The sequence below is a fragment of the Lepisma saccharinum genome, chromosome 29 (assembly GCF_977018435.1).
Source record: "Lepisma saccharinum chromosome 29, izLepSacc3.1, whole genome shotgun sequence".
Taxonomy (NCBI): domain Eukaryota; kingdom Metazoa; phylum Arthropoda; class Insecta; order Zygentoma; family Lepismatidae; genus Lepisma; species Lepisma saccharinum.
In genome coordinates, this window is record NC_139257.1 from 6234058 (window position 1) to 6256330 (window position 22273).

At 40.5% G+C, this 22273-nt stretch overlaps 1 protein-coding gene across 1 annotated transcript in view; it reads right to left on the reverse strand.

Annotated features, from left to right (window-relative positions):
• Positions 1-19887, reverse strand: part of LOC145981188 (phospholipase B1, membrane-associated-like) — a 101234-nt gene extending 81347 nt beyond the window's left edge. The window contains exons 1-3 of the mRNA XM_083114307.1: positions 19877-19887; positions 15100-15292; positions 566-779 (exon numbers count right to left, since the gene is read on the reverse strand). Of these exons, the coding sequence (XP_082970433.1) occupies positions 566-779; positions 15100-15292; positions 19877-19887 (418 nt within the window). The remainder of the gene's footprint in view (positions 1-565; positions 780-15099; positions 15293-19876) is intronic.
• Positions 19888-22273: the final 2386 nt, after the last annotated feature.

The window sequence follows — 22273 nt, forward strand, 5'->3', positions numbered from 1 at the left end:
ATTAAAATATTCTTCCATACGTGTACTGTACAAGTTATGAAGTATATATTTAAGCAGCGCCATTGCTTTGTACCTAAAACCATTTTATAAGAAACGCTATTTCTCTCCGTTGAATAGTTATTGGCTTTTAAAAATGTGAAGTGATTCATTGTTTACATTTCACTCGGCCGTCATTACATCTGCACTCGTGACCTAGAGGTCGCTTCTGATTGGTTATGCTACGGAATAGTACCGATCCTATCCTTGAGAAATGCCATGAAATATGACATGGTAACTGAAATGCCATAAAATATCTCACTTTACACGGTAGCATTTTGGCTATGAAAAATGCTAAAGATTGATTGATTCATTGAGTTTGTGTTTTAAGTCTACTTTATACACATTAAGGCTAATCGGTACTGGACCTACAGTTTAAAGTGGGATAAGAACCAGTAAGTGTCTCCAAAAAAATGCTAAACAAAGTGCTTTCGTCTAAAGCAGGCCTAACACTTGAAGGAAGCAGCTGCTTGTTTAGAGTTTTTACTGCCTCTGAATCAGTGGCTTCAAAATAAGTAAGCATACCCACCTATGGAGCAAGAAATCCCACGATTTTCCCCAAGCACATGAAGCAAGTTTTTCGCTGCGATTCCGTTTCCGGCTGTTAAACTATCCCCGATCGCAGCGACAACGTCGATATCACCGGGTTTGAGTTCGTGAACAGTCGTAGGTGGCGCTGGTGAGCGGGACTTGGTTGTGCTGCACGGAAAGCTCTCCTCCGTAGATTTGACAGGCAGGAAATACTGAGAATAGAGAGGAAGGAATCAATTTGTTTGAATAAGTACAGTATGGCAGAAATAAACTACGAGGGTTTTAAAGAAAGTATGTAACGTACCTGAACCGAAGATGGCCGTTTAGCTGTTTCCACGTAGTTACAAGGTTAATTCTGATGTTAGTATGTCATTTAGACTGTCCGAAATACGTCATAGAACTTGTTGGCTGTAGTACCTATAGTGCTGTAACTTGAGGACATAGAAGCGAAATAGCTACACCTCGTGATTGTGTTCTACGCGATCTAATATTGCATAGTCAAGTTATTACTTACTACATCTTCCAAAGTGACAGCTATATACAGGGTGTCATTTTAATGGCGCCCACGGACCACGCAAATGTATAGAGGACATCAAAACAAACAACTTTTCTCCGTAACATTTTTCTCGTTGGTGCATCGTTTCAGCGCTACAGTCATTCAAAAAAGCCCGTTTTGCCGCCTGAATGCTGACAACCCAACACAACATTTGATTGCATTTTTGACGTCATATCCCGTCGTGAAGCGATGGGTTGCAGGATTGCTAGGAACACACATATGCTATGAAAAATGACATAGCTACAATCAACCATATTACCGTAAAACAAAACGAGAAAACACGTTCTGCAACCTAACAGGAAGTAAACAAAATAACCTAAAAATGGTAGAAAGGAAATATAATTCAAATGGAAATGGCCATATCGAATTTTGCCTCGACTTAGATGTCAAATATTTACAAATCTAGTTACTAAGTTGGCATCTACAATTTAGTCTATCCAATTCGTCCTTCTGGTACTAGTTATCTGTGACACACTGAACAGATAAGAAAATCGAAATGAAAGCACTCAAAATTCCAAAGGTAAGTAACACATAATATAATGTATAATCAGTTCATTATGAGGCAAGTAGCAAAAATGGTGGAAAATATAGGGATATAAGTAGTAGTAATACAAGCTCTCCAACGACAGTGTTTATCTATGCACCGGATACACATGTAATAGTTTACAACTCTGAACAGGGCAGTATATTCGCTACTGATTCATCATTACATTGTTAATGTGATTGTACGTCTTTTAGTCGTAATGTAACAACGTGAACCTCGGATACTTCCGTTATCAGCACAAAACTACCACAAGGCATCTGGACACAAACCTGCAGATATCAACCTTGCAACGAGATTCGCAAATATTTGACATGTAGCTGGGCGTAAACAGCCACATGTAAGCTGTAAGTCCAATAAAATGTATTGTTGTTGATATTTGATATGTAGGCTGAGACAAAATTCGATATTGACACTTCATTTTGAATACGTTTTTTTTACCATTCCCATATCGTTGGTTCACTTCTCCCTTCCCCCGGAGATGATTGCTGATCTTCTGGCTGGTAGGCTATGATGATGATCTTCTGGACGCGTTTCTCGCTTCGTTTTACAGCTAATAATATGGTTGGTAGTTTGTCATTTTTCACAAAATTTGTGTGTTACTTGCAACCCTGCCGTGTGCTGTTTCGCCGCAGGAAATGACGTCACAGATACGATCAAATGTTATGTTGGGTTGCCAGCATCCTGGCGGCAAGAGGGTCTTTTTTGAACGGCTGTAGCGTCGAATCGACGCACGAACAAAAGAAATGTTACTGAGAAAAGTTGTTTGTTTTGATGTTCTCTATATGAATCTGTGGTCCGTGGGCGCCATTAAAATGACACCCTGTATATATCTCTAGTACATATTATGATAGCTCACAATTTGTACTTTACAACAATGTAAATATTTTAGATTTTAATCTGAATTTCTGTTTATAATGAAGGAAAAAAGTAGCACCATTTGTTTGTAAACAAAGTTATTTCTTTGTCGAAATCTCATATGTCATTATGTAAATAAAATTATTTTTATGTATGGTTTTTATTTTCATTTTTGAAGCTCTTATTGGGTCAAATAAAGTGCACGAACATGGTGATGAACAATTTGCACGGTAATACAAATGGATCCTATTGTACAATGAGGCCAATGACATACAACGACCGCAGTATATTTCCAGCGAGACAGAAGATAGGCATTTTTTCACAATAAGGGGAGGGGGCGTAAGAGGTATATTTGTCTCAAATCTGCTGCTCTCTAAAAAAAACACTCCTTTATTTTGAAGTTATCATGTTCCTTCAACGCTCTTATAATAATTAACATAAATTACTTGATTGTAATTTTAGATTGATATTTTCCAGGGGGATCGTGGCCTCCATTGCCCCCCCTCCCTTCTGGACGCCCATGATGACATACATAGAGTCTCAACATGTTACAGTCTTATTGATCTAAGAAGAAAACACAAAATAAAATCATGATTGCCTTTAAAAACAAACATACGTTTTGATCCCTTGCAATACAACCAATAGAGATACAAAATTCAGTTATTAATCAAATGTTTATAAATATGGTACGAGGGTGATTCAAAAAGTAAGGTAACAAGAGCTCTCACGGATATCATACACCTCCTGTTCTTCGAATTGCCCGCCAGGGACAGCCTTATCGCATAGCAGTTAGATGGCCCATATGTTGATTTTGATTGAGTTCGTGTTTTAAGTCCACTTTATGCACAGTAAAGCTAATCGTGACTAGACCTACAGTTTAAAGTGGGATCCGAATCACTATGTGCCTCCACCGGGTATCGAGCCCTTGATTACAAGGCCACGACGCTACCACTGCACCATCGGGGAGACCCCAGGCCCATATGTTGCGTCAGACCCTCACAATATCAGTTGGAAACATGCTCAAGCTTGGAAGTGCGCAGTGTGATCAGGTTTTTGCGTCTAAAGGGCACCTCGCCAGCAGAAATTCATCGTCAGTTGGTTGAGCTGTTAGCAGTGGCCGAATTGGAAATAAATTACTGCCGGTATGCTCGTATGCACAGATTTGTTACTTTGATCAGTGGCGTGCATACAATGTAAGCTACCGTAGCATTGCTTCGGAATGCAATAACGTAACAATATATTATGTCATTATAATCACACAATTATTCAATAATATCTAGATAAAACCCTTCCATTTCTTCGCTACACATAGAACAAATACCAGCTTCTGCACTGAGGTTGAGCCGAAGCGATCTCCCTCTCGCATCAGTTCAGCAGTGGCAGACAGTTGCGCGCGCACCTCAAGGTCACGGGCTGTGTGCGTGTATTTCTGCTCCAAACGAAGCTAGCATCGGACAGGGAGTTAGTTTACTCTATACAGAGGCAGAGAGTGTATCGGAGTGTTTCAACTCGTATTGTTTTCGGTTTTCCTCAGTTTACGGCTTTGGTTTGCTGACTGTATATGAAAGTGTGTGAAGATACCAGGTAGTGTCCAGTAATACATAACAATGTGTATTATAAAATAGCTTTTGTCTCAATCGTCTGCGTCGGATTCAATTGCGAGTTCGAGTGCTCCTGAAGGCCAGGCCAAACAAGATGAACCTGTCGAGGCAAGAGAGAATAAAGAGCGGGAAAGTTCAGGGGAGAGAGAAGAGGTGAAAGGAGACGCTATCGCTGAAGCACTAGCACCCATAGGCGTAGCTAGAACTTTATATTAGGGTGTGCACAAAGAAAAAAAATGAGGTCTTGTACCTTTTAAATAGCATATTTTGCAACACAATCACTTGTGGCTCTTTAACTGCAGTGGTGTTTGTAAAGGAATATAAATTCACTAAATGAAAGTGTTGAAAATTTCTGAATATATGTAGTAGAAAAAATCAAATTGCATGGAAATTACACACACACAAAATGTTCATAAATGTTACAAACAGATACATCAAAATACACGTCATCTATAACAACGTCTGTCAAAAGGTACAGTATTCTTAAACTCAATAACTTCATTTACATCAATAGACGAAGCTTTTTCCTGTTCCACAAATAGCAAGAGCAGGGCTTCCAATCTATCCTGCTTCTGAGTTGCTCTTAATTTAGTTTTAACTTGGGTAAGCTTGGAGAAAGCTCTCTCTCACACGTGCAGCTTGTGACAGGTATAGAAGAAAAGCGCTGCAGTACAAAGTAGATGCAGTAAATATGTTCTTTCTCCAATGACATCAAAAAATCGAAAATCTTTAGACACTCGTTTCATCAGCGATAATGCACACGTTTGTACCAAGTAATTACATTTTCAACTTCTTACAAACTGCCGCTTATTTTCTCTCTTATTGAAATATTTGTATTTAATTCTCCTCGATAAAGCAGCCCATTAGGGTGTGCCTAGGCACACCCGGCACACCCCGTAGCTACGTCTATGCTAGCACCGACGCTGGAAAATTTCACCAATGATTTGGGACAGTGGGGTAAAATCAACGATGACGACAGTCGAGAATATTGGAGCAAGAAAAGTAAAAAAGGACTGCCAACACACTGAATCGAAGTTTGAAGAAACTGCCAGACGATACGCAGGCGAGTCGTTCCAACGTCGATGCACAAAGACTTTCTTCGTGAGTACGCATCCGCTCAATGGCGAAAAATCCTATAGACAATGCATGCGATACTCGCCTTCGACAGGGAAGATGTTCTGCTTTGCATGCAGATTGTTCGGCGGCAGTGCTGTTCAAGCAACCAAGTTCGTTTCTAGCGGTTTTGACAACTGGAGGGCAGGCGAATCCAGCATAAAAATGCATGAAAGCAGCGATTGTCATCGCGAGTCTATGCTGTCCTTTTGTGACCCGACAGATGGAAGCCGGTCGTGTTGACTACCTAGGCGCTAACAGGTAGAGGAAGAGCGGTGTTCCTGGCGCCAGATAGTGAAGGGGCTCATCGATACACTGATATTCCTAGCTGAGCGTGGTCTTGCTATAAGGGGCGCGGATGAGATCATAGGTTCCGCTCATAATGGTAACTACCTTGGCATCATTGAGCTGATGGCGAAGTATGATACTCTGCTGGCTAGCCATATTAGAAACTATGCCAACCACGGGAAAGGTCATCTACAATATGCGATGAACTGGTGAAGCTCATTGGACGAAAGGTGCAGGACACCATCCTGAAAGAAGCCGAGGAGGCGAAGTATTTCTCTGTCTCCATTGACTCGACACCTGACGTATCACACCTCGATCAGCTAACGATTGTTATCCGGTACGTTCTGCCCGATGGTCCAGTCGAACGGTTCCTGACATTCATGCCTATGATGTGATGAGACACACGGCGGAGCAGATGGCTAGCATACTTCTGAACTTTCTGAAGAAAAAAGTCTTGGATACTACTAACGGCAGAGGCCAGTCGTATGACAATGCGTCAAACATGTCAGGGCGGTACAATGGAGTACAGTCAATTGTGAAGCGAGAATGTAAATACGCCGCTTTTATTCCATGCTTCAACCACAGCCTAAACCTGGTAGCACATCAGGCTGTTGAAAGATGCAGTGGCTGTACCCAGTTTTTTTTATTTTGTCAACCGACTATATGTTTTCCTGTCTGACTCAACATATCGCTGGCAGCAAGTAAAGAATCTCTGCAGGCTGACGCTCAAGGGTTTGCCTGGAACAGGATGGTGTGAACGTGCAGAAGCTGTCAAAGCGGTGATAGAAGGGTGGAAGAGCATTCAGGAAGTCCTGGATGAGCTTTCGGCAGATACGGAGCAGAAGGCAGATACGAGAAACCAGAGCGCGGGATTTTCACGCAGGATGAACGAACTTGAGACAGCAGTTATGGGGACTGCCTGGAACGATATCCTTGGCCGTCTCAACAGTACGAGCATTAGCCTCCAAGATCCTACAGTAAGCCTGAATACGGCTACTGGCTTGATGGCATCACTGGTCGACACGGTTCAGTTTGCACGGGATAGATTTGACGTGTATGAGCAGATGGCGACCGAAATGGTTCAACACGGCGAATGCAAAGATGAGCGTCGTCGAGGCCGTAAGCGAAAGCGAATGCCTGATGAAGGAGCTGCAAACGAAGCAGATCTCAGCCAAAGGGAAACGTTCAAAACTCAGACGTATCTGGTCATGATCGACAGTCTGTTAGCTGAACTGGAAAAGCGGATGCAGGCACATGACGATATTTGTAAAACATTCGGATTTCTCTCGGAGCTAACGTCATTGAGCATTGAGCAGATCGAGGAAAAAGCAGAGAATCTCCTTTCCTCGTATCCACATGACTTGGAAGACACACTGGCGGCTGAGCTGGTACAGTTTGCTGCATTTATGCGCAATCAGAAACCGGTGACTGTGAACGAATAAGCAGAGCTTACCATGTACAGCCTTCTGCCATCGTTGAACCTTTCTCAGGCATTTCCAAACGTGAAGATTGCGTCGCGCATCTATCTGTGCATGATGGTGTCCAATGCCTCCGGTGAACGGAGCTTCTCAAAGTTGGGAATAGTCAAAGGAGAGCTGCGGTCTTCAATGAGGCAGGAAAGGCTAAGCATGCTGGCGCTTATGAGCATTGAGCATGAGCTGCTGCGCAGCCTTGACTTCACTGACACGAACGAAGAATTAGCGCTTGCTAAGGCTCGAAAAACAGTAATATAAGTAAGCAGCACTAGCGCACCTCTCATGATCATTTCATGGTACCTTATCATAATCACAAAAATAATAATAAAAAAACATAAGAAACAAGAAAAACATTAAACTATACATATATTGCAGAATATTTCTTATTGCAGAAAGGGACCTAAGTCACTTTTGCACAATTCTGAGAAAAACACGAAAAATCGTATAATATTGATAGTGTAAGAAAGAAATGTGCCTTTATTGGCTCAAATATTCAGCATAATGAATAGTTAATTTTGCAACCCTCAATGCTTTCCCCTGCAGTATGCTGCTAGAGACAGTGGAGATGAAAAAGTGGTGACTCCGGTACTTTTCTGCAATAAAACTGGAAACTGTGGGAAATAAGACAAGAAATATTCTACAAACGCCCGTTTGTCGTTACCACATAAGCTAGGTTAGGTTATGTTATGTTATATATGCCACAGAAAATTATAGATTCATCAATAAATGACAGTGTACTGCAATTTCTGGACTTTATTGTTGGTGTTTGAAGCACAATAATTGATTGATTGATTGATTTAGTTTATTTTACTTCGCGTTTTGTGCCTCTTGGCTAATTTGCGAAGATGGGGATGAGTGTTGAAATGATGAAATGATGAAATTGATGAATGGACATTCACAAACAACCAAGCCCGACCGGGATTCGAACCCGGGACCCTTGGCGTCGCAGCGCGATGTGCTAACCACTCGGCCACAGGGTCGGGCTGAAGCACAATAATGTACGAGCTCATACATGCATGTGATACTCTACATCTGAGTTTGTTTCATTGGCACGTGGAGTGGGACACTGAAGAATATATTCATAAAATCCTTTGATGTCATCTGGTACATACGACAAGGCAGTTCGTATGTTCTTCAATTTAGTAAGCTTGATCGGCATACGTGCAACTGGGAACGTACGTGGCGTAGGAATTACAATTCTTGCACCTTTGGACAGATAGAAGGTGTGGGACGTCAAACCTTTGATGAATTCGGAAACCTTGACAGTACCCTTATGTTCAACACATTATTCAAAGTAATGATACTTGGAAATCTGAAAATAATGCCTCTTCTTGTAGGAACACATGGTAGTTTCCGGCACAGATGCCACATTTTTTGTAGACATGAGGCTACCACGCTGTGAAATCAATAATGTTAGCCTACTGGTGTCAATAAGTTTGACAGTATTTTTACCGCCCCGAGCTGCATTACAGATTAGCATACACAGTTCGTACAATGTATAAATACGGCTAAGTTTATTGCAGAAAAGGACCCGAGTCAGTGACTCAGGTACCTTTCTGCATAAAAGTACACTTTTGACTGTGCATTTTCTTAGCTATAGACTCGTGTGACTGGCGTCCTTTCTGCACTAAAAGATGTGTCTGTAACTGGGAAAATAAAAAATACCATTAACTCCGATACCTCAAAAATGTGACTCAGGTCCTTTTATGCAATAAGCCATTCATATGTTAATCATGGTATGTAAGTGCATCAGGCTCAATTTGCGCTGCAGCATCAGGCCCAATTTCGTCTTAATCCGGCCCTGCCTATGGAACAGTAACTTGAAGACAAAGTAGCGAAATAGCTGGGCCTCGTGACTGTGTTCCACGTGATCTAATATTGCACTAAACATTACTTACTACATCTTCCGAGTGACAGGTGTTTATATCTCTAGTACATATTGTGATAGCTCATAATTTGTACTTTACAACAATGCGTTTAGTTCAGACTTTAGTATAAAGTCCTGTTTAAAACGAAGGAAAAAAGAACACTATGTAAGGTGGACTCAATATGGCATAGATAGGAATGTGTCGTGAAAGACAAGTAAATGTGACATGTCACTTCCTTGCATATTGGTTTGTAAACGATGTTATTTCTTTGTGAAATCTCATTATGTCGTTTTGTAAATAAAATGTAAGTGTATCAATATACTTATCTATCTATAAAACAACATTGTGGAACTTTCTTTGCAATTTCTGTTGAACTTTTTGATATGAAACAACAAAATATATTACTAGGCCATATTGGGTACATATGTACCCAATATGGCCTAAACCTTACAAAATCTGTACACCCATGTTATTATTTGGAGTTGGCTCCAATTTTCAGTAAACGTTCAGAAATGTCCCGTCTTTTGAATCTTTCGATAAGTTTTGACAAAGTTTGACTTTGTACGTCATTAGAAACAATCGAAAACCTTAGGTAGGCCATATTGGGTTAAGGTGGCTGACTTTTCAGATTATTATTTAGAGAATTTAGGGAATAGGGAATATAGGGAATTATTTAGCCTTTCAGAGTGAGCAACAGTTTATCCAGAATTTTCAAGTTTGACGGGTGCATGCACGATTTTAGGGGGGGGGGGTAAATTATAAACTTTGGACCAAAATGTTAATGGATTTAATCTGTGAAAATGTTTAAAGGGGGTTGGGGGGTATATGAATCACTGAATCACTGAGATCTCGGATTTTTTAAATTAATCTGTACGTGCTGCTTACAGGGTTGTAATGAAAAATGTTTGCTGTTGGATAGACAACATTTGGAACATGTACACTGACTGTTCTGTATATAATCAAATGTTGTGTTGATACAGATGTTGATGCAGATGTTGTGTTGATACAAGTAGTATTTTTCAGTATACTTACAAAATTAAATAAAACAGTGCATGTTCTGAATTTCGGTATACGAGGGTGAATCAAAAAGTAAAGTAACAAGAGCTCTCATGGACAAACTTAATTCCACAGACAGATATACTGATACGCAGCAGTATGGCACTGATACACATTACTTTCACCATGTTTGTCCAAACATCTGTTTAAACGGTACATCAAGGCATCAATAGAAGAAATATGCTTCAATTCCCTGATGCCACGTCATGACAGCATCGCATCGCTTGTGAATCACCTACCACACAGGTGGTTCTTCAATGGTCCGAAGAGATGTAAACCACTGGGTGCCTGGTCGGGGAAATAGGGAGGATGGTGCAGTACCTCTCACAGGAAGCGCCATAACAATTCACGCGTCCTGTGGGCTGAGTGTGATCGGGCGTTGTCGTGCAGCATCACGACGCCTGTCTGAGAAGTTCAGTTGCTCATATACTATCTTGTGCACACTGTCCACTGAGATGTTGAGTTCCTTATCAATATCGCTAAGTCGAATGCAACCTGAATCAGACCTTCAATACGGCACAAATTATCAATTGCGGTGGACGTCCTTGACGTTGCTCAAAGGATAATAGTAACTGTACAGGGTGGCGCGGAGCCGACTGACACATTTGATATGCTCATAGATGATGAAAGAATGGAAGGAGAATAAGGAAAACCGTATGTAATGGTACATTGAAGTATGCAATTTTATTACTAACAACTTACAAGCTCATTTTTTGAAAATTACTTCAGACAGGTGGCCTCCTTTGGCATCAATGCATTGTTGCAGACGTCTCTGGAAGTTATCTCCGTAGTTCCTCATCAATAGCCGTTACTTCCTCAACAATGGCTTCTTTCAGTTGTTGAAGAGTCGTGATATGCCTTCTGAACACACGGTGTTTCAAGAATCCCCAGAGACTGCTGGCGTGCCGAGCATTGTGGGCTACGTTCACTCTCTGCAAGTTCTCGGGCGTACGCACTGTTGTTGGAGCTCCATGTTTCACATCCCATACACTGCCAGTTTCTTCAAATTTCTTCACCCAAGCCAATATGGTATTCCGAGACTGTACGTTACCATGTCGGCTAACAATGAATTGTTTTCTGAACACTCGCTGCACTTTAACCACTGACTTCGTTTCGAAATAACTACGAACACAGGAAACACAATGTTCAACGCTACAACGGCCTATTATGACTGTTGCTGCCTTCATATGAAATGGCATCCTATCCTCTTCTTATTTCCCCCGCAATCCATTTCAAACTATCGCGCATGCGTAATATATTCAACTTTCAAATGTGTCAGTCGGCTCCGCGCCACCCATAAGTAACGCTGTGTCTAGACGTCCGAAATTAGGGCTCCAAATTTCATTCTAAGATTTATTTTCAGATTAATGTAGCAAAGAAAACTGTTCAGCTTTCGGAAAATTCTCGTCTGCTTTCATCTGGGCCTATTTCAGGAATGGGCCTAATGCTGCAGCATCAATAGTACCCACCTTAATCCGGCCCTGTCCATAGGTACAATCAGCAGGTTCAATCATGTTATTCGGACAGTCTAAATACTAAACCAACGTCATCTGTTGAATTAACCTTGTAACTACTTGGAAACAGGAAATAGGCCATATTGGGTTCAGGAAACTTACATATTTTGATGTTATGTATTACATATATATTACATATCGATTATACAACAAATGCCAAAGAAGTATTCATTATTTAATTTATGTACTTGCTAAGTCGTTCGGGGGGTCGGGGCCTTGTCTATGAGAACCAATGTCACAATGTGGCCACAGTTCTTCGCTTCCTACACAATATCAACGATGTACAGTGTTGCCAACTTTCGGTGTACTATACATCCGGCCATACTGTATCCAATACCCAATGTAGAACAGGATGAATGAATTTGACCAGGCAAATTGTCCATCACAGTACAAGGTTCAAGAATTGAAACAAAATGGCATCGATGCAGTTTGTAACCTCTTCACCATGCATCCTTTCAATTCCATTCCTTAAAAACACGTAAGATGTAAGAGAAAATGTATACAAGGACAATTTTCCTGGTAACATTTATTCAGCTCATTCTACTGATATTACTGCAGAGGTTGCAAGTTGGACCTTGATTCGCTTAAAACTAGTGTTGATAGTAGTTGAAAGTAGATATGTTTCCATTTATGTGTATTTTTATATATTATTACATGTTTGATTATGCTTTGGTGGACATTAGATTCCCTTTTCTTAGCTTCCCAGTAGATTAACTACGCAGAGTTTTGTATTTGCTCTGGTAGGTGGCGATGTATGTAAGAAATCAGATTGGCTGGACGCAGGCGGGACTGTCAACGCAACCACATACTGCACTACCCTAAACCAACTGAAATCGGCCCTCAAGAGTAAGCGACCTGGCATGTTGTCAAATGGGGTTCTTCTGTTGCACGACAACGCACGCCCTCATGTTGCACAGGTGTGCCGTGATCTGTTGCGACGATTCAACTGGGAAGTCATCGACCATCCTCCCTACAGCTCCGATCTCTCGCTCTGCGACTACCACATCTTCGGGCCACTAAAAAACATCTGAAGGGCCGCCGGTTCTCCAACGATGTGAGGTCCGTGACGCCGTTGAAGATTGGATCCGCTGTCAACCACGGACGTTCTTCGCTCAGGATATTCATACCCTTGCGACGCGCTGGGACACTTGCTTGAACAGACAAGGTGACTATGTGTAGAGGATATGTCACCCATGGATCACTTTTACTTCCTGTATGTTCATATATTCCAACCAATAAATCATTACAGAAAAATACCAAGAGTTTCACTTTCATTTGGGAAACCCATATTTACTCGTATGTAGCATTTGGTAAAGCCAACCCCTGTTCGCAATCCCCAAGTTCCCCATTAGCAAAGATTTGCTTTTATGAGATATTTCCGAGCCGTTTCCGAGTGCCTAGAGGGTTAAGTAAGAATGATGCGTATGGAAACGCAACTAAAACTAGAAGGTTGCGTTAGTGGCCGGAATATAATTAAGTCGAGGGTAGGCCACAAAGAAAGTTAAGCTAACTCTGTGTTGATGAAAGTCCCAATGGTTAGGCCATAGGTGCGCCTTTGTTGAATTAATAAAATTAGTTGAATTGGTCAATGCGCATGTGGAAAAGCTATGTAAATATGTATATAAAAACAGCGTATAATAAATCCATGTAATCCTCCAAGATAATGTTACTAATGAACTCCAAGAATTATAGTACTGCTTTTTTTCCCAGTTGTCTATTCACTGTTTGTACTTGTTGCATTATATACGAACCTAGGGACTGAAATATAAATGTTATGCATAGACTGGTTTTGACTACTAGACCGTGTTCTAATTGAAACTGGCTGTCTCGACTAAATTCTGTGGAACAGCCAATCAGAACGGAAGTTTGATCATGTGAAGATAATCTGTTAGCTTGGGAAGGGAAATTTTTTCTGTCTCTGGTTTCCAGTGCTGGTTGTGTTTGCTTGCTGCTCCATGAAATATTGATTGATTGAGTGATTTGTTGTGTTAAGTCCACTTTATGCACATTAAGGCTAATCGGGACTGAACCTACAGCTTAAAGTGGGATCCGAACCACTATCGAACCCAGGACCCCTTGACTGCTCCATGAAAGAAAAAGTAATAGAGATGATGTGAATTCATGTTCATTAATATTTAGGAATTTACCCAAAGCGATGAGATTTGTACGTGTACGATAATGAAGATCCTTCTTATTAGCAGTGTATTAAATGTTTGATATATTGAGTTGAACAAAATATGTTTTTCAATAAATGAATCCTGTGTATTTCATGTATGAATATGCACACCTGAGTTCATTAAAAAGCTTGTTCAGTACGCATTGATTACCATATTTTCTTCCGAGCCAATTTCTAGTCCATGATTTTCTTTTTTTATATATAGCTACATCAGTAGTTAATCTCCTAGGTTCTTCAAATCGCTCGTCCATCTTTTTATCTTCTCTGCTCTGTGCAATGTCTTGTGGGAACAAAAGTGTACCGACAAGAATGGTAACAAGTATCGTGTGAAGTGAAAAACTAGCAGCGGAGCCAGTACTACACAACCAGTTCAAGTCCAACTGGAAAATCCAATAGAGATCTGGCCTCGTGTGATTTGATTTGATTTTGATTTGATTTGATTTGGTGTTTTAAGTCCACTTTGTGCGCAGTAAGGCTAATCGGGACTGGACCTACAGTTTAAAGTGGGATCCGAACCACTTGTGCCTCCACCGGGTATCGAACCCGGGACCCCTTGATTACAAGGCAATGACGCTACCACTGCGCCATGGGGGAGGCCCCTGGCCTCGTGTGATTCACGCATAAGATGCAAGAGCAAAATTAATGAAATTACTCGTGGCCAAATTGCCAAGTAATACTTGTACATTCCACTACACATACGTGGGTTGGAAATTTAATAGTGGCAACTATTAATTTACAAATGATACGAAAGACATACATCTGTGAAAATATTACAGCCCTTCGATGTAGTCACCAGTATTGTGTACAACCGTTGCCAGCGATGTGGAAGCCGTAGTATACCTACCTGTAGCAGTGCCTCTTCTGTTGATGGATTGAATGGAGCGATCAACTGCCTGAATAATCTCTGGAACAGTCCAGAAGCTTCATATTAGGGATCAAATCAAAGTCAGAGGGGCTGGTAGAGTACTTGCCAGCTCCATCGAGCTAAAAAAAAAAAATCAGCCACGGGTTGCGCTACATGCGCCCGAGCATTGTCCTGCAAACTGATGGGAGGATTTTGCAGAAAGTGTCCCCTTCTTTCGCAACGCAGGTCCCAGGTTCTGTTCCAAAAATGAACATTGACGGTCTGTCCTGGAGGTACTGCGAGAATCACCAGAACTTTCACGTTAGTAGGATTCTGACTACACAACTTTAGACCGCCAACGCCATCGATACTCTATTCCTCTCGTCACTGCGCATGCGCCTAGTGTTGGAAGGAAGAGTCCATTTACTGGGAGGTAGCTTAGGTATCAAACTAGCATGTAGTATAAGTGAGAAGCACCAGTTCGGTTTCATGGCGTACATACAGCAGGGTTGCTTTAAATTTCCAACCCACGTATATATGAAATAATACTGATTCTTTTGTAGTAACTCATCTTATGCATTTTCCAAAGAGACTAAACTTAATAATAACTTATTATAGATGTCTGATTTGACCAGTACATACCTTCCTGGAATAAAGCCTCTTGAGAATTTTCTCCGAGTGACTTGTCTGTCCCACAAGTTCCTGCAAGACATCCCCCACCAGGTGAGGAAAATGGTGGCTGTTGGCTGATGCGTTCCTCACTCTCGACCAAAGGCTTTCCCTGCTGTAGCTCAAAGCCACCACCGAAAGAACTACGGCCAATCGGAGAAGGTTTCTGGGGGAAAATATATTCACAATAATTATTGTTTGTACAGTGAGGCGCGTAAATATTACACTGCAAATCGTCCACCACCTTTTTAATTCATTCTCTCTTACTAGGGTGACCATAATATTTTGACTCAAAAACATCCCAAGGAGATCACTTTACCGCAACCCCCTTTCCTGGAAAATCGATTAGACATAAATATAAAATTATTGTTACTATTAACATATTGTTATTATTTATTAAAGGTTGGATCTCATAGATGACATATCATAAGCAATAAATTAATCTTGCGTTGTCAAAAGGTAGTAATTATTATTATCTCCACATGATTTACATATCATTTCTCGTCCTATCTGATCAACCTTTGATGTTAGTCCTACGCTGAGGTTGAATAATGCCAGAAATACAGGGTAATTCAAAATGAATGGTGCAATTTTACACAGTTATTATGACGTTACTATTTATGATAGAAAATTAGACAAGGCATCAATATAAAGAAAAACTCTGAAAGTTTTGCCGCTGTTCCACCAGGATCGCCAGTGTTGCAAAATGGCTACACCAGTAGAAGGTGTATTGTGTGTTGGAGCTATCAAGAACTGATTCACTCACAAAATTGCAAAGACATTTCCACATGCGTTTTTGGTAGTAATGCACATGTTTCACTCTTCCGAAAGATTTGCCAAAGTTACAACTGCGAATTGTTTGTGCCTTCGAAACAGTGGACAACGACTTGCTGTCTCGTGCATAGCAAGTACTTGATTATGGTTTGGACCTTGTCCGCGTTACACGTTGTTGAATCTTTATAATTTGAGTTATGTGAGTAAAACTTCCAGAGTTCTTCTTTATATTGAGACCTTGTCTGATTTTCTATCATAAATACTATCATAAATAATAACTGTGTAAAGTTGCATCATTCATTTTGAATTACCCTGTATTTAGCAGAAGCACGAATCTTCTTGAGAGCAGCTATATTCTTCCTCAATCGTTTAAAAATCTCACCGAAAACCTTACTTCACATATCAGACACACAACGCAAGATTTTTTTCTTTAGTTTAAGTAATTCCGTAAAAACGTGCGTGCTTATTCGCTGCTCTACAAATAACGGAACACAATAAATCAATGCATCTTTTTTAGCATGAAATGTTTCTCAAAGTTAGATTGATTAATTAATTGATTGATTGATTGATTGATTGATTTGGTTTACTTTACTTCGCTTTTCTGCTATTTTGTCTATTTGCAAAGATGAGGATGAGTGATGGTATGATGAAATTGATGAATGGACACTCACAAACATCCACGCTCAGGCCTGGATTCTAACCTGGGAAACCTTGGGTCGTAGCGTGATGTGCTAACCACTCGGCCACGGAGGCCGGCTCGCAAATTTAGACCTGGCTTTGAAGATAACTTCTAGACTTTTATGAAACGGGACAAATAGTGGGTTTTTAATAATATAGACGGGACGACCGGGACAAACCTCTGAAACGGGACTGTCCCGGTCACCCTATCTCTTGCACATCTTAAATGTTGTTAAGTTGTGGAATACTACCCTTATTGCTGCAGGGGTTGTCAACAAAATGAGTGAACATGGCGATCGAGAATATGCAATGTGAGTGTGTGTGCGTGTGTATGTAGTACAGTCAAAATGTGTCTGGAAATTTGAACATTCTCATGTAAATTTGCTTAATTTAACACGGCTTGCTGTTCCATAAATGAAATCACGGGCCAAGAAGTGCGTAACAATTTCTTTATCACTGCCAATACAGTGTGATGGTCTCCCCGATGGTAACGTCTTCGCCTTGCAATCAATGGGTTCCGGGTTCGATAACAGGTGGAGGCACTTTAAGCTATAAGGTACCTGAACCCAATATGGCCTACATGAGGTCAGAAAGGTAAAACCAATCGCAAGATTCAAAAGAGGGAACATTTCTGGACGTTTGATGAAAATTGGAGTCAGTTCCAAATACGCGTATAATAACATAGGTGCAGGGAAGATTTTGTTAATAAGTAAAGTTTAGGACATGTTCGGTCTAGTCGTATATCTTGCTCTTTCACATCAGAAATGCAACAGAAATTTTGAAGATAGTACCAAAATATTGTTTTTATAGGTACTAAAGTATATTGATACACTTACATTTTGTTTACAAACCAATAAACAAGGTAATAAATGACGTGTCATAACTTATCACCAGAAGACCATGGATTTGAGTCTGGGAAACTGAAAGGTCCTTCATCATCCTTATTGACTCCTGCACATTCTACGTGAAATAAGAGTTACAGATGTCACATTTGCGCATGTCCTTCAGCATACATTCCTATGTAGGCCATATTGAGTCTACCTTACATAGTGTTATTTTTCCCTTCGTCATAAACAGAACTTTAGGTTAAAGTCTAAACTAAGTACATTGTTGTAAAGTACAAATTATGAGCTATCATAACATGTACTAGAGATAATAGATCACGTGGAATACAATCACGACGTTCAGCTATTTCGCTTGTTTGTCCTCAAGTTACCGTACTACAAACAGGTTCAATCACGTCATTCGGACAGTCTCAATGACATACTAACTTCATTTGTTGAATTAACCATGTAACTACTTGGAAACAGAAAATAGGCCATATTGGAGTCAGGTACCTTAGGTTCAGCCCGGATTTGTCTTTCTGTGCATAAAGTGGACTTAAAAACAATTCAATTAATTCAAGCAAAGATCATGTAATGTAGATCGCTAACTTAATTTACTTTTGTCCTGTGATTTTAGGGAATGCATTGATTCATGGTAAAGAGGTTTTCAACTAGCGTTTTGTTCATGAACCTTGAATGGCGTAAAATGAATATGGCAACTGTCGCATCCCACTGTAAAGGCATTTGATATGTATCCTAAAATTAATGAAAATAATAATACACGAATGGAAGAGTGAAATTAGTAAATAAAGGAACAAACCTATGGAAACTTCCAACGTGTTGTGTGTATTACCAACAAACCACCCGTTCTTTTTTCGCTGATGAACAGTGGCGGTGATTAAGAGGGCGAGGGAGGAAGTTTCACCCCCCACCCCCACTTTTTGCCACTTTCACTCCCGCTCTATGCTAAACCTATCTACCAAAGGAAAGTACACTGTTTTGGGACCTTGCCCCCACCAGTTTTGGAACCCAATCGCCGCCACTGATGAACATCTAAATTTAGCATTAATTTTCATTAAATTATAATAAATCTTATTTCCTCGTAAGTAATGTGTATATATAAAGATTAAATAATAAAGGGGGGAACTCCCTAAGTTCGAGGGTATGTGCTTAGTGCTCTGGTACCTTTAAATGAACCAGGACGTCGGTTGAATCGTCAGGATAAAAACATCCCTGACAGGGATAAAAACAATCTTCTTTAGCCGGGAATAAAATGTGTTGCGGGGGGTGGGGGTCGCCGGCATCCTCCCGTTACTTGTCACACTGATTCTAGGCTGAATATAAATTTTTGCACTGCTTTATTTACACGAATTATGTAGAAAATTACACGTAGAATGCGAAAAATCAATCGATCGAGCGAGTTGGTTTTAAGTCCACTTTATGCACAGTTAGGCTAATTGGGACTGGACCTACAGTTTAAAGTGGGATCAGGATCAATATGTCCCTACACCGGGTATCGAAACCGGGACCCCTTTATTACAAGGCGGCGACGCTACCACTGCGCCATCGGGGAGACTCTATAATGCGAAAAATAACATCGATATTTGCAGAAAATAAATACTTCTTAGTATGTTTTATCACGTAGTACACTTATTTAATTTTTTTATTCTGTATGGAATTTATCTATTGTAATAAACTTCTGTATAAGACTTGTTTTTCAGCAATATAATCCAATACTTAAATAACTAAATAAAGAGCCGTAGTAGGGCCACATGCTGTGTTCGAAAGGTACGAAGTACAGACTTCAAGTATGGTCTTCACGGAAGTGAAGTCACCTAGTGCGGTTCGAAAGCGCCAAGTACATAAGTAATCGAGACCATAGCTCGGAGTACGGATGGTTGCAGACTTGCTCACGTGATTTCTGCACTCGTTGTTCATTTGTTTAAAATCAAGGAGGTAGAAAGCCAGCAACACAGGTTTAGGCCAGCAACTTGTTGGTCGGAGTTCTTCTAATATGTGGAAATGTTGTACAGTGCGACCCATGAGTATTACCATGCAAATTGTCCATGACTATTTTCATAAATGGATTTTTATATACGCTGATGCAGAAGTTGTCAACAGCTTGTATTGAGTTTTCTTTTAATTCTCTCTTACTGGGTCAAATAAAGTGCACGAACATGAATATGGACAATTTGCACGGTAATACCCATGGATCCCACTATAGAAAAACATTTGAAAATGCTACGTGATTTCTATAGTGAAAAACAAGTGTTTAAAACGCGGGGAAAACAACGAGTCCTCAGTTTCATCTATTGATCGCATTTGGCGCTGCAGTCGAAGTGCAAACCGAAAGACTTTCACTTACAGTCTACGACTTCCAAGACCGCACTGCAAGACCATACTCTGAGGATGCTCGCTTCAAGTACGGTTTTGTACCTTTCGGACATGGCCTTAGTCCTTGCTGGTACCCTTACCTTGCAGCCATGGTGAGAGTTGCACCAAAGATTGCGGATCGCTAGGAAGTCACCTGCACACTGCTCGTGTCATTGTAGATTCGACGATTCCAAAGAGAATGTCCATGAACTTTTAGCGATGAAATTTGTTCGAAATGACTTGCGTAACATTTCACAAACCCAGAACGGATGAAGGTGGTTTCAAGTTTCGTAAAGTGTAGTGTAAACTCAGTTCCCTCAAGTCATGCTGTGACTTAGCAAAACAAAAGACATCGACTCACTTCCGATTATGAATGCCTAAAGACTGTGGGCATATTGTTGTCTCTTGAAAGATTAGATTAGATTTATTTCAACCATGAATCACATGTTTGCATTGCATGCTGTGGTATCGGATATGTCAATTTGTGTTCACATTACAATATACTAATACAATGAAATACAATAACATAATAAAGTGAGTTGATAGAACGAAATGATACCTTAGCCTACTACAGTTCAATGCTGGAAGGCATATAGAGGAGGACGAGGTTTGTTGTGACAAAATGAGGATATTTTTTTTATTTTGCTTAACATTTTCTTTATTTTCACATTTTTTCGTCTTAAATGCAAGTGTATACATTTAGCTATTACCGTGATTTTTTTTATATTTTCTCATGTTACAGCATAAGAACAGTATTTGCGAAAAAAAGGACAAGTGTTTTGTCACAGCATGCCCCGGTGTGGGGCTAGTTGTGACATGCCGGGGACAAGTTGTGACAGTATCTAGCACTTCTGAATGACATAGTATAGATCAGTGGCGGCGATTGGGTTCCAAATCTAGGAAGCAAAGTTTAAAAAAGTGGGGGGCAAAAACAGTTTACTTTCTCTTGGTACCTAAGGTTTACCATATGCGGGGCTAATGTGGCAAAACGGGGGGGGGGGGGCAACTGCCCCCTCGCGCACTCTAATTGCCGCCACTGGTATAGACAAATTGTGTATCATCACTGTGCAGTAATAACAATTTCAATGGTTAGATGCATAATTGATTACACCGTTAGGATGAAAAAGTTGCCTCGCCATCTGATTTTTCTATTACTAATCAAGTGATATCTCTAACACCACGTCAGGAAAATTATGGTGTAGGCCTAGTCTAATATAAAAATGTAATAATCCTTAACAACATAATTATACAATGAAATAATGAATTGTGAAATTCAAGATGCTCCGAGTCACAATTCTCACGGATATAAACAGGTTTTCACTCAGTACAGTGGGATCCATGAGTTTTACCGTGCAAATTGTCCATGACTATTTTCATTAATTTGTCTCTCACATCCTATGTGTTTTTAAGCGATGAATTATTATGTATGCTGGTACAGAAGTTCTCAACAGCTTGTTTTGAGTTTTGTTTTAATTCTTGAAGCTCTTATTGGGACAAATAAAGTGCACGAACATGGTGATGGACAATTTGCAGAGTAATACTCATGGATCCCACTGTACAAGCATCACCTACCCACTGTTTACACTCAAGGCACTGCACCCACTACTCTCGAGAACAATCATCATCATTATCTGAACTTTGCTCGTTTTCAGTACTTTTCCTCTTTTCACATAAATATCTGTAACAGCTGTGACATCCAACCCCTTACTTTTATCACAACTAGCCACTTGTACTTTTTCATTTGAAGAACATATTTACCACAGAAATTCGGTAAAAAACCTACAAAAAGAAAACACCCATCTAACTCTTCTCTGGGGAGAAGCACACAAGTGGCAAAACAATGGATATGAAATGCGCGTGCCAATGAGCCACCACTGCAGTGGCGCTACCACAGGGTGCATTGCCCCCTCCCCCAACTTGCGACGGAAGTCAATTCAAGGGGGGGGGGGGGCAAACATTGACGGCTCAGGTGAGCACAGAGGAGCAATTACGTGCCTCGATTTCAGATTTTATGCAAATAAAAGTACATTTCGTAAAATGTTCTTGCTCGCATCGCTCGCAATGCCTGCTTTTCTCGGTCTCGTCAAGTTTAGACCAGTAGGTATACGGCGGGAGTCGGACATGGGCTCCGAATGATCAAAATTTAAAAAGTTGTGAAAGAGAGAATGCCATGGTGCCCTGTGATATTATTTGCGCTCTATTAGGGGCAAATAGGAGGGGGGGAACATTGACGGCTAAGGGCACCTGCAGGGGGGCACAGAGGAGGAGTCGATTTCAAATTTTATGCAAATAAAAATGCATTTCGTAAAATTTTCTTGCTCGCCTTGCTCGCAATACCTGCTTTTCTCGGTATCGTCAAGTTGAGATCCTTAGCTAGAGGGCAGGGGGAGTTGACCATAGGCGGCTACCGATCTAAATGAAGCAAAGTTGTAAAAGAGAGAATGCCATGAAATTATTTGCTCCCTATTAAATCAATATTGTTTTCAATTGCAAAAATT